The sequence below is a fragment of a genome, unplaced genomic scaffold (assembly GCF_019419815.1).
Source record: "Pyrus x bretschneideri cultivar Hongxiangsu unplaced genomic scaffold, Pyrus_bretschneideri_v1 Contig41, whole genome shotgun sequence".
Taxonomy (NCBI): Eukaryota; Viridiplantae; Streptophyta; class Magnoliopsida; order Rosales; family Rosaceae; genus Pyrus; species Pyrus x bretschneideri.
Genome location: NW_025999735.1, coordinates 2,529,745 through 2,543,060, shown reverse-complemented (window position 1 = coordinate 2,543,060; position 13,316 = coordinate 2,529,745). Strand labels below are relative to the sequence as shown.

The following is a 13,316-nucleotide window of genomic DNA, read 5'->3' as shown; positions in this document are numbered from 1 at the left end:
TACATAGGGAACATGAGGGACCTTAAATGTGCTTATAAATAAAATGGGTTACTCCCCACATTGCAAATTGGATTTATACACTAGTACAAAAAATACTTTGGGTGACGTAGGTCCTTCGTCGCGCGACAAGCGTCGCGCCAAGCCTGTGAAAGAAGGTTTTGCGCGACGAAGAAGTTACATGCGTCACGCAAAGTGTCTTTGAGTGACGTAGTAACATGCGTCACACAAAGTGGGTTTGCGTGACCTAGGTGTACGTCACGCAAAGTGGGTTTGCGTGACGTATGTGTGCGTCACTCAAAGTGGGTTGGCGTGATGTAGGATGCGTCACGCAAAGTGGGTTGGCGTGACCTAGGCGTGCGTCACGCAAAGTGGGTTTGCGTGACGTATGTGTGCGTCACTCAAAGTGGGTTGGCGTGACGTAGGATGCGTCACGCAAAGTGGGTTTGCGTGACGCATACCTACGTCACGCAAACCCACTTTGCGTGACCTATGGAACTTTTTCGTCGTGCAAACTTTTTATGTTTTTATTTTTTTTTAATTTTTTTGACAAAAATATTTTTGATTTATTAATATTTTTGATTTAATTTTTAATAGATATTGTATTTCAATTCTAAACAATAAACAATAAACCAAGAAAAAGTTTAATTATAAACCATATGAAAATGTGCATACAAGATGTCTAAACAAAAAAAGAAAAAACTACAACAAGTAGTCTTCTAGGTTTGAAAACTACTGGGTATCGGGTAAGTGAGGTGGCTGGGAGGTCGAAGGTGGAGTAAGATCAGGTGCTGGCAGCTGGATTTGGAGACCGGACACCGCTAAGGCCTGTACAATCATACTCATCTGGGCCCTCATTTGCTCGCCATGGGCCTTTATCTGCTTGTTCTCAGCCCTCATCTGCTCGTTCTCAGCCTTTATATGCTCGCTATGGGTCCTCATCTGCTCACTATGGGCCTTTATCTGCTCGTCCTGGGTTGCAAGCTGACCTTTTAGGGTTGTCACTTCCTTCTTCAGGGCGTTGACCTCTCCTGTGGTCGATTTGGAAGAAGAGGCACCCGTCTCACGAACCCGCGCCTTCCCCATACCCCGAACAACCTTGCCATGACGACGACCGTACTTTTGATCCAGGACCTCAGTCATGATTTGAAAACCTACATCCTCGGGTAAAGTGACGTCCTCCATCGGGGTTTCTAGGGGAAGTTGCGATGTTGCTTCTTGGAGAACAGCATCGCCCTTTTCCACCATAGTAGCCTGTAATAATAAAGAAAAAACATATAATGGTTAATAACAAAATATAAATAATATTTGAACGATTCATAAATATAAGAATAATAACAATTACATCTAATTACATGAAGCTGCTCAGCGATCTCATTGCCAGGTCGAACGTAGGAAAATTTTACGTCCTCCTAAAAAAAACAAACATTAGGAAAATTTTATTAATCAATAATAAAAAATAAATTGTATAAAATTTCAAAATTAATATACTTTTACCTGACGTCGTGTCTCAAGCATATACGAAAAGGGCTTCGAACCGGAATGGTGGAGAAGTGTCTTAGACTCCCGAGCTATCTTGCCAGCAACATATTTCTTCTGTTAAACACACAATATACATGTTAGTGCGACTATTTGAAAGAAATTATTTTAAAAAGCTTAAAAAAATAACTAAAACATTAATGAATTATTATTAAAATATTAAGTACATACCACAAATTTTGGGTCCGTAAAATGGTTGCAGAGCCATTCCCAATCCTCTGGCCGGTCCTCCAACTCGGATGGGCAACCCTCTAGGCGAGCAACCTCTGGATCATTAAATTTCTTAAAATGCGCATGAAGATCGCTCTTCCAATTTTTGTACCGATTTGCGAAGGTCTCGTCTAAGTAGGTGATGACCTCAGGGGATATGTCCTTAAAATCAAAATTGACCTACAAATAAAACAACAAAATAATAGTAAGAAATTTAATAATATTAAGATAATATACTTTGGTTTATAATATTTGTAAACATAATTAAGAAAATGATAAAAGACCAAAAATTAATATACTAACCGACAACTTGTCTCGCACTAGTATCTTCGTCTCCTGAGGAATTTCTGCCCAAGTCTCCCACTGCATAGGACAACAATTCCGAATAACACAACCACAACTAGTAGCGACGATGCTATGTTGTTGTGAGGTAGCCGCTCCACGATGTCGCGAGTCATATGCAATCTTGATCAAGGAGGCAGACAGACATACATTCTGTGCCGTCTTCAGCATTCGATTAGGCCCCTTGGTTTTTTTTTTAGCTATCCAAAAAAACTTAAATGGTGAAAATCCTAAGCTTAAATTTCTATAGAAAATTTTGCAAAACCTCCCCTAATAGTATATCATTTCCCAAAACCTTAAAAAAGTAAAATAACAGTAATTCACAACCCGCAACAAATTTTCACAATCATAAAAATAATATTTTTAAAATGAAAAAAAAATACAACGTAGTGAGAATTAGGAAAAAAAAACTACCTGGCTGGGAGCCCCCATCCTCAACTTTGGATGATGAGGAAGTGTGAACAGAAGGCTCCAAATCGCAGCGGTGCCGGTGAGGCCGCCGTGCACTGAGCGACTGAACCGACACTGATGACGTCGATGATACAGGCACCTGGGATGCCGTAGCAGTAGCCTCAGTAAGGGGTGTAGGCTCCCCAATCAATGGAGCACTCACGGATGGAGCAGTAAATGCTGATAATGCGGGAGGCGCATTGGTCACACTCTTACGACGAGTGATCAACTGCGACATCTATACATTTTTTGAAGAAAGCATTCAACTCAACATCATTTCAAAGACAAACTTATCAGTAAGAAATTTAACAAAAGAATGGAAAACAAAAGGCGAAAGCATAAATCTTTTCTCGCTAAAAAGAAGGTAAAAGGCTTAAAAGCATGCCACACAAAATGCTGAAAGAATACCTTTTCAGCTTTTATAATATTTGCTTAATGGAATATAGGATTTCAAGGTTCAACCACCAAGTTCTTGATGAGAAATACGTAACAAAAAGAAATTGTGCAAAGGTCTAATTAAACCAATGTCATAACAATGGAACGAAAAGTTTCACATGCCGAAACTGAAACACACACTACACTGCCACAGCCTATGAGGCAATTACTTAAAAGGTTTTGCTAATGATATGATGATCCCAACTATTATTGTTTCTTGCAACAAAGTGACAAACTTTTCAGGAACAAGAAAAAAAGCTACTAGATTAGGGAGTCTGGTAGTTTCTTAAACAAAGGAGTTGTTAGATTTCCAAAATGTTAATTAGCTTTCTTAATGTTATGGACTAAGCTTAATTAGTACTTTAGTTTGATTATCTGGAAGTTGATGTTGAAATTATAAAATATGGATGTCAAAACTAGTAATACAGTTGTTTATTTGGACATCATCGATTAGAATATTGGTTTTTTGTATGTAATTGGATCCATTAGCGATAATGACGACCCATTGCATCCACTGATGACGATCCATTGCATCCACTAATATATTGATTACTAAAATGTCACTAATTTAGTGACGCAATACCAGACGTTTATTTTTTTTTTCTTCCAATTGGACATGAGATTGAGAAACTACGGCAAATACTCAGACGGTAGTTGTTATAATGCCAATTATCTAAAGTTAGTCAATTCTACTTCACATGGCATTGGACAATAACTCAATTTTTTCCGACTAATGACAAGTTCGCTTCTAAATGCAATTGGTTTTCTCAAATCATCTTAAACCCAAATGCTCAATGGCTATACAATCACAAATTATGATTCAAAATAATTGAAATTGTGCTAAATGGCTATACAATGGCTGTATAAGACAATAAGGTCTTAATCACATTGATCTAGTACAATCGAAAAGGCCTCCGTGCATGTTTTTCCAGATATACCCAGGTTACAGAAATACCTTGTTCAGCTGGTAATGAACTTTGATTCCCTGTAGTATCCTTTTGGAGATGTTCCACCATACCCAGGTCACCGATAAGATTCCCAGAGGGAACACACTCTTTCCAACCCCAAGTGTAAACTTCACCAATCTCTGTAGAATGTAGGTTGACCAATAATCCCAATTAGTTCACATTCTGGTCCTGTAGAAATTCATTACAAATAAATTGTTTATGTATGAAAAAGAACAAAATTGCATCCCTTACTCTGAAAAGAGCCCTGCATTTCCTATGGATTTTCTCCATAACTACAACCACAAAAGCTCGAAAGCAAGCACTGGAAAACACAAAAAATGAACAACACGATTTCTTCTCAAAGCATCTCACTGTCTAAGACCAAAAACAACACCTGGAATACATATTTCCTACAGAACTCCATGCGAAGGGAAATCCTAACAATACAATGCCCAAGGCTTGAAGAAAAGAATGCCAAATAAAAAGCTAAAAACATGGAAAGTAAATTAATGAAATTGCATCTCTTTTGAAGAAAATAGCCTTGCATTTCCTATGGATTTTCTACATAACTACAACCACAAAAGCTCGAAAGCAAGCACTGGAAAACACAAAAAATGAACAGCACGATTTCTTCTCAAAGCACCTCGCTGTCTGAGACCAAAAACAACACCTGGAATACATATTTCCTACAGAACTCCATGCGAAGGGAAATCCTAACAATATAACTACCAAATGCCCAAGGCTTGAAGAAAAGAATGCCAAATAAAAAGCTAAAAATATGGAAATGTTCATTCACTCTCAAAATCACTTAACGAACAATTAAACCAAAGTACTAAGATTGTAAAACAAAGTTAAAGGAACAAGCTTGAGCTACAGAAGAAACATGAAGCCCGTGTTTATTCATCCAGAAAGCACAGGAAAAACAAATTAAAAACACCAAATTTCCACTTTTAAATCTTCTTTTTTTTCCTATGATGTCAAATAACAACAATGATTCAAATAACAATAATCATTACTAAAAAATTCGATTCAAATAACAATAAACATTTGAGCACAAATTCAATTCAATAGGGCAGGGGACTGAACAGGGGTGTGCGGGTGGTGGTAAATGGGGACAAGTCGTTCCCCCCTTAAATAAATTTGTTTTTCAATCACAAAACGAAACAACTCTGGGCTCTCTAGTTTTCAAAGTACTCAGAAATCAACATGCAATTTCACCCTAATCCCTAAATAACAAAAACCCATCGAAAATCACAAACCCTTACATTGATTTTGGGACTTGATTCCCGTCGGCTTCGAGATTCGTGTGGCTACCCGTTGTTTAGAACGAGAAGGAAGAGAGAAGTCTATGGGAAAGAGAGAGGGAAGACAAGTCTGGGTTCAAGATTTGGGGATCAAGGTTGCGAAGAGGAGAGATGAGCAAGAGGGAAGAGATAGAGGAGACGCAGGACTTTTCTCCTGCAATTTGATTTGCAATTTGAGCGAGAAGAAAAGAGGTCTGCAATTTAAGCAAGAGGAAAAGAGGTCTGCAATTTGAGGAAAAGAGGTCTACGGAAAGAAAAACCGAGAGGAAAAGAGGATAGGGTATATGGTTGCGAAACTTGGAAAAATTGAAAAAAAGCGCCTATTTTTCGCTATGGACCGCCAATATTATCAATTGGCGTCACGTAGGTATACAATTTGACGTCGCGCTTTTTTTTTTTTTTTTTTTAAATTATTAAAAAAATTACCAAAAATGTGACTTTACTCCTTTCAAGTTCAATTTTTATTTCACATAAACCCCACAATAATATATTATTCTAAAAAAAACCCATAATAATTTTTTTTACTTATATATCATTCAATTTCTTAAGTGTTATAAGTACAAAATAAATAAATTAAAATTTACTTAGTAAATACATATACCATTGCACTTGATGGGAAACACATTGTACGAAACTAGTTTCAACGATCCAACAGTCAAACTTGTTTGTATATGCTTCGAGATCGCATACGCCAAAAATAGAAAAAAAAAACATTTAGAGGTCAAGTAACGCGACAAAACTTTTCGACGGTTATAAATGAAAAATAACGATTTAACGGTAGTTTTAACTCCGATTTGGAATGATTTTTTACAGCTACACTCCTTGACCCTATATGAATACAATGAACTAATTCGATCGTCATTTTAAAGTATTTACACAAGTGGATACCACAAAATCTTATGTTATACTTAATGAAAGTATTAATAAACTCTAAGTGTTAGTAAATCTACCATTTTGATGGGAAACACATTGTACGAAACTAGTTTCAACGATCCAACCGTCAAACTTGTTTGTATATGCTTCGAGATCGCATACGCCAAAAATAGCAAAAAAAAAAAACATTTAGAGATCAAGTAACGCGACAAAACTTTTCGACGGTTATAAATGAAAAATAACGATTTAATGGTAGTTTTAACTCCGATTTTGATACTTTTTTACAGCTACACTCCTTGACCCTATATGAATACAATGAACTAATTCGATCGTCATTTTAAAGTATTTACACAAGTGGATACCACAAAATCTTATGTTATACTTAATGAAAGTATTAATAAACTCTAAGTGTTAGTAAATCTACCATTTTGATGGGAAACACATTGTACGAAACTAGTTTCAACGATCCAACCGTCAAACTTGTTTGTATATGCTTCGAGATCGCATACGCCAAAAATAGAAAAAAAAAAACATTTAGAGGTCAAGTAACGCGACAAAACTTTTCGACGGTTATAAATGAAAAATAACGATTTAACGGTAGTTTTAACTCCGATTTGGAATGATTTTTTACAGCTACACTCCTTGACCCTATATGAATACAATGAACTAATTCGATCGTCATTTTAAAGTATTTACACAAGTGGATACCACAAAATCTTATGTTATACTTAATGAAAGTATTAATAAACTCTAAGTGTTAGTAAATCTACCATTTTGATGGGAAACACATTGTACGAAACTAGTTTCAACAATCCAACCGTCAAACTTGTTTGTATATGCTTCGAGATCGCATACGCCAAAAATAGCAAAAACAAAAAACATTTAGAGATCAAGTAACGCGACAAAACTTTTCGACGGTTATAAATGAAAAATAACGATTTAATGGTAGTTTTAACTCCGATTTTGATACTTTTTTACAGCTACACTCCTTGACCCTATATGAATACAATGAACTAATTCGATCGTCATTTTAAAGTATTTACACAAGTGGATACCACAAAATCTTATGTTATACTTAATGAAAGTATTAATAAACTCTAAGTGTTAGTAAATCTACCATTTTGATGGGAAACACATTGTACGAAACTAGTTTCAACGATCCAACCGTCAAACTTGTTTGTATATGCTTCGAGATCGCATACGCCAAAAATAGAAAAAAAAAAAACATTTAGAGATCAAGTAACGCGACAAAACTTTTCGACGGTTATAAATGAAAAATAACGATTTAACGGTAGTTTTAACTCCGATTTTGATGATTTTTTACAGCTACACTCCTTGACTCTATATGAATACAATGAACTAATTCGATCGTCATTTTAAAGTATTTATATTGAGAACACTTTGCGTGACGCACATGACGTCACGCAAAGACAATTTGCGTGACACACGTCTCTCGACGTCGCGCAAAGATACTTTGCGTGACGCATTCAGACGTCGCGCAAAGACACTTGGCGTGACCTATGGAACTTCTTCGTCGCGCAAACGCTTTTTTTTTTTTTTTTTGAGAAAAATATTTTTGGTTTATGTTTTAATACATATTGTAATTAAATTCTAAAAAATAAATAATAAAGCAAGAAAAAGTATTTAATTATAAACTATATGAATGTACGTGCAAAATGTCTGAAAAAAAAGAGAAAAAACTCAAACATCCTTTGCATGACGCATTGGCTCACTCTGGCGTTGCGCAAAGTTATATTTAAAAAAACTCAAAAGGTCGAACCAAAACTCAAAAGAAAACAATAGCCAAGTTGAATTGGTCAACAACAAAGCACTCCTACTTCAACTACTTGGTGACTAAATATGATAAATGGAAAGTAATTGAATCCTGAAATCCATAAAATCTCCAAAATCCACTAAAAAATTAACGAAAAAAAAATCAAGAATATAATGTCTAATTGAAACACAATTTGTTCAAAGTTCAACCACTTCATATCATATATTAATAAACTAGATCATACACTTCAAAGTTAAACATGATTGTAATTACTTTAGTATAAAGAAGGAGGCGAAATTGCACTGTAAAATTGATGATTTTACCTTGTTAGCTTGTGTGTGGGACCCACAAATCCAATGAAATGGTGACACGTGGATTACACAAAATAAGGTTTTTATCACAAATGGTTCCTAACATTGATCCAACTCCTCACTTTGGTCTCAGAGTATCAAAAATCGATAAATTTGGTTTCTAACTTTCAATACTGCACATCAATTAACCCTTCTGTTAAAGTTTCGTCAATATCTTTTGTCACACTAATTCAATCATATGGTGTTACATGGATTAACTATAAAAAACTATTTTTTAAGTTATAAAACTAAAACTAAAAGTGAAATAAGAAACTAAAAACCAAAACTAAGAGAAAGAAAAGTCATCGTCATCTTCATCAGGGTATGCTCAAAAAGAAAAGGAAGGCACCATGACACCATGAAAGATTTGGTCTCCTGAACTCACTCCTCATTCTCTCTAGTTGGTTATAATCTTATCAAATTCGAATTGAATTTGAATTTGATTTTATCGAATTTCGATTGAATTTTTTCTTGATTAGGGTTGTGGGATGTAAGGACAATGTCAGCGCAGAATACTCGTCTGTTGGTTCACTCTTAAAAAAAAAGTTTCTTATAGTTAATCCATGTGGAGCCATATGATTGGATTTGTGGAACCACATCAACACATAAATGAGAAATATTAACGGAAGGGCTAAATTGATGTGTGATAGTGATAGTTAGAGACCAAATTTATCGATTTTTGAAACTCATGGACCAAAATGAGGAGTTGGATCAATGTCAGTGACCATTTACGATAAAAACTCTTATTTGTGTAAATCCACGTGTCACCATTTATTTGGATTTATGGGTCTCACATACAAACTAATATAATAGTTGACGAAATCTTTATGGAATGACCAAATTGACGTAGGATAGTGAATGTCAGGGACGACATTGATTGATTTTGAAAATGAGATACCAAAATGATGAGTTTGATCAATCTTAGGGACTATTTATGATAAAAATCCTAGAATAAAAACTAAATCAATTTTAATAGTTAATGTAACTATGAGGCCCAATATAATAATAAAATTAATATTTGATGTATGTATTGAAAAAGAAGATTTGATATTTGTATTCAATTGGCTACATTAGCCATCAGATAAAATTTTGATATATTATATTTGACATCTCTTTTAAAGATGCTCTAAGACCGAATCTCTCTCCTTGTTAGAATAACATATGGGCCATGTCAAGTTTCCTTTTGGTTTAGGCCTCCAGCTACTCATTCAACCATTGTAGTCCGTCATAATAATTTAGCACTATCATTATTGAGTGTTGAACAACTCAAATTTAATTCTCACTTTTATAAGATGAACATAAATATCAGGAGACAGTAGTATTACTAGTGGCAAGGATCTTGCGGACTTTGAATTCCCCGTTGATTCCTATGGGATATGATGCAACAAATGTGGGCACTACTTGGTACAAAAGATGAAGCCGTTGTGCTTAAGAGAGAGTAACTTCAAATGTTTCGTTTTGCCGTGGAGAAACGAGCAGAAAATATGAAGTCGAAGAGAAGTTTAAAGCAGTAATAAAATCTTTACGAAGTTTGGATTAAGTACACAGAATACAGGACCAAATAAATACATTGTTTCTTATACAAATTTGTCGCACTCTTAGACCCTAAGCAATGTTAATTAGAAACTAATTAATTATCAAAAAAGGAAAAACCACATCAGAAATGCCAGCAGCTTCTTCAACCCACGCAAGGTTCAGAGCCAGTTTACCCTCGGCCGACCACTCGAAAGCCACTTCAGCACCATTCAAATAACATTTCTTTGGAGACTCACTTGAGTAGGCCAAGAAATTGCCTCCACCTTTGACCTTCACCATGGCACTAACCTCAGCCGCACTACTCTTGTACTCCAACTCTTGGAGGGCACCTCCACTGTTGAACATGTTTGTAAGTCCAATTGGTGCAAATTTGATGTTGTGTCCGAGCTTTTTAATTGGCACGAAGCTGAAAAGCTCGAACGAAGATGGCTGGATAATAACTTGAATTGCATCACATTTCAGGGTCATTAGGCGGAGTTCATCAGCCTGGTTGAGATAGACTACGTACTCTTCAGCCTTGCCCATATGTGTTGCTTCTATCTTTTGGTCCCATTCAATTTCGGAAACATGCAGTGAACAAGATTTCGGGTTATAGCACTCTGAGTATCCTCTGATCCTTTGCTCTTTGGGGTCCCAACCAGCCCCTTGGCAGTTGAAAGCTCTAATCACACCACCATACTGTGTAACAATAACAAATTTAGTAGATACGTTTAGCGTCTAAATTGTTACAAACTACAAAAGCACTTGAGACTAAGGAACATATGCATACCTTGTTGAAGTTCCAAATTTTAAGAACAGTTTTGTTGTCAAATAAAGGGTTTTTGAAGAGGCAGTCCCTAGTGGGGAGGGCAAAATGCTGGCACTTGGGAATGGTACCATCCGGGTAAACAAGCTTCTTAATGAGATCAAAATCATGGCCAGAGACTGAGTCACTTACATACACCAGACCTCCACAGATAACTCTAGATCCTGCATGAAATTTGGCACACAGATGGTCTGATTGGAACATATCCCAATCGGGATGTATGATCTGACCCATCCACATGCTGTTGTAGGCACAATGGATCATATGAACACCTTGTAACCAATAAACTCCCATCGGATCTCCGTTTGGATCCTGGAACCAAAAATCATCACCTGCAACACAAGCATAACATCCAAAGGAAAACAAATCATGTAGCACATGAATTCGTAGATTGGGTGGCACAGAGAGATAACTACGGAAAAGATACAAGATAATTCTTACCTGCAGAGAAGATGATTAGGTTGCCCTTCAATTCTACAGCACCAATCAAAATATTCAACAAATTACCAACTGAAAAACATAAAAGAAAAAAAATCAACCACCAAAATTTCACATCACTTGATTGGGATTCATTGCAACCAATCAAGACCCAACATAAATCACAGAGTAATGCCAATGGGAACAAAATTTAAAAAGGGAAAAGCTTTAGCTGGAACGGGGGAACAGAAATATAACATGTCCACTTAAATGATAGTGTTATCAATTACATCATTTATGATCATAACAAACAAACCTTTAGGAGGAGAGTGTGGAAAGTCCCTGGACAATAACAACTTCATGCGGAAAACACCATTCTCATAAGGAGTGCCAGCTGCAAGGCCAAGATCGTAGCTCAGTAAATATCTCAAAAATATTCAAACAATAGGAGCGAAAGACTAAATTACAGCTTATGCCAAAAAATAAACATGCCTGGCCCTTCAATATCAGCATATACGATTGAAAATCATCATCGTTAATCCTAACTTGAATGCCTTCAGTTCCAAGAAGCACAAAAGCTAGATCAGAACGAATCAACTGATGTGACACAAAAGGAAGACAGAAGAAAAGTGCCAATGACGAAAAACAGTGAATATGCCCAGTTCAATTGCACTATGGTTGGATTTTGAATCGCTCCCACATTGAAGCGCATGCATTGCCACATCCCTCAACACAATATTGTACCTTTCGCGATAATACTATACTACTGAATTTCTACTTTGATCTTCTAGAGTGAACCTAAAACGCAAACATGGATGATAAGTTATGAACATTTTGTTGCCATGGAACACCGTCATAACCCAATTTCATTTTGTTTTCATTTTTACTCTTTATGATGTATGATATTGCAAATTCAATCAAAATAGTTAAACGAAAGTAGATAATGAGCGTGAAAATTCCTGTTCTACATTTCAAGCGAATCAAGTGCCATAACAACGTATATACATATAAACAAGATATAAGCATAAACATAACGTAAAGATTATAAGACTCACATCAGCTTGCCAGGGGTTCCACCGAGACCCCTGTGATTGTATAAGACCTATCCTCAGGATGAGAAAGTGCTACCTTCACCCCCTTTAAGGCCTTTTTAACTTGTAAGTAACCGAATGCCAATCAGTTTCCAGGACAAATATCTTTAAAAGTAACCATTTGTGAACAAACATAAGTAAATACATAGAACTCTGAATAATTTAGCCTATGTGGACATATACACCTGATCCAAATGAAGTGAATCCAAAATGAACAGGTCAATTCATAATAAAAGCAAATGATTACATGCTAAAACAAAATGCAGCTTCAAAACCGAATAAGCATGAATACTAGCATATTTGCATAAATAGAACCTATAACAAGTGTAAATAACTTCTACTTCGTTGTTCAGACTGGTAAAAAATAATTACAAACTATCAACATTGTATTTTATTTATATAGCTTAACTTTTAGATAAGTTGCCTATCAAAACTGCATGAAACAAATCGAAGTAAAAATGGAGAATACCTTCAAACGATCACGATCAGATTCTTCCCGTGCCTTTTTTTAGTTTGACTTTGCCTCTCCTCAATCTCCTGGTTTTTCCTTTACAAGTTTATATTAATCCTCATCTGAACTACAATAATAACTCTCGTTATCCTCACTACTATCATTTTCGGATTTCCATTCATCCTCATCTTCATTTGCCTCTTCCGGTGCATTGTATCGTGGTAGATCACCAAGGTCAATTGAAATTGACTCTATTGGTATTTCGAATTCGGGAACTCCAGCTACTTCAAACGGTTCTTGGACAACATTAGTATCTCAGAGTGTTTCTTCACCAATTTTTATCAAACATGATAACTGTTGGTCAGCGATGTTGTCGTCGTTGTTATCTTGATTTAGTTCCGGAATATCATATAGCCCTCTTCGATCAATCTTCTGAACAACTTTCCAACCATTGCCAGCTTTAGGGTCGTCTAGTAAGAATATTTGTTTTGCCATAGTTGCCAAAATGTATGGGTCTTCATCGTACCAACGTCTGGTAGTGTTTACTGATAGTAAACCATGGTCTCGCTTAACACTCGTTCGGTTATGTGGGTTTGTATCAAACCAAAGACACTTAAACAGTATCACTTGACACCTGTCTTTGTAAAGCAATTGTACTACACTAGTTAGTTTACCATAAAAATCAATGTCTTCACTGTCGCCCGCACCCGGGACGTGGACACCACTATTTTGAGTAGACGACTTGTCATCACGTGTTGCCCCCAAGAACTTGATCCCGTTGACATGACAACCTGA

General features: G+C 36.1%; 2 protein-coding genes across 2 annotated transcripts; both read right to left on the bottom strand.

Moving 5' to 3' along the window:
- Nucleotides 1-1,479: 1,479 nt before the first annotated feature.
- On the bottom strand, nucleotides 1,480-2,259 carry LOC125469248. The gene is made up of 3 exons (XM_048566341.1): nucleotides 2,050-2,259; nucleotides 1,708-1,926; nucleotides 1,480-1,593 (listed from the first exon to the last, which is right to left on the bottom strand). Exons 1-3 carry the CDS (start codon nucleotides 2,257-2,259, stop codon nucleotides 1,480-1,482), a joined length of 543 nt encoding a protein of 180 aa, XP_048422298.1.
- Nucleotides 2,260-9,725: 7,466 nt separating this feature from the next.
- On the bottom strand, nucleotides 9,726-13,016 carry LOC125469247 (stachyose synthase-like). Its single transcript, XM_048566340.1, has 6 exons — nucleotides 12,869-13,016; nucleotides 12,662-12,805; nucleotides 11,296-11,321; nucleotides 11,070-11,072; nucleotides 10,527-11,003; nucleotides 9,726-10,435 (listed from the first exon to the last, which is right to left on the bottom strand). The coding sequence occupies exons 1-6, from the start codon at nucleotides 13,014-13,016 to the stop codon at nucleotides 9,848-9,850; spliced, it is 1,386 nt and encodes a 461-aa protein (XP_048422297.1). The 3' UTR covers nucleotides 9,726-9,847.
- Between the last annotated feature and the right edge of the window lie 300 nt (nucleotides 13,017-13,316).

Bases quoted from the DNA above. Each gene is read 5' to 3' on its own strand.
- LOC125469248 (XM_048566341.1), bottom strand. From the start codon at position 2,259: ATGCTGAAGACGGCACAGAATGTATGTCTGTCTGCCTCCTTGATCAAG. The intron at 1,927-2,049 runs GTTAGTATATTA...TTTTATTTGTAG, and splicing joins TAGTGCGAGACAAGTTGTCG to GTCAATTTTGATTTTAAGGA. The intron at 1,594-1,707 runs GTATGTACTTAA...TGTGTTTAACAG, and splicing joins TTACGGACCCAAAATTTGTG to AAGAAATATGTTGCTGGCAA.
- LOC125469247 (XM_048566340.1), bottom strand. From the start codon at position 13,016: ATGGCAAAACAAATATTCTTACTAGACGACCCTAAAGCTGGCAATGGT. The intron at 12,806-12,868 runs GTTTGATAAAAA...AACCGTTTGAAG, and splicing joins CGCTGACCAACAGTTATCAT to TAGCTGGAGTTCCCGAATTC. The intron at 10,436-10,526 runs GTATGCATATGT...ATTGTTACACAG, and splicing joins AAATTTGGAACTTCAACAAG to TATGGTGGTGTGATTAGAGC.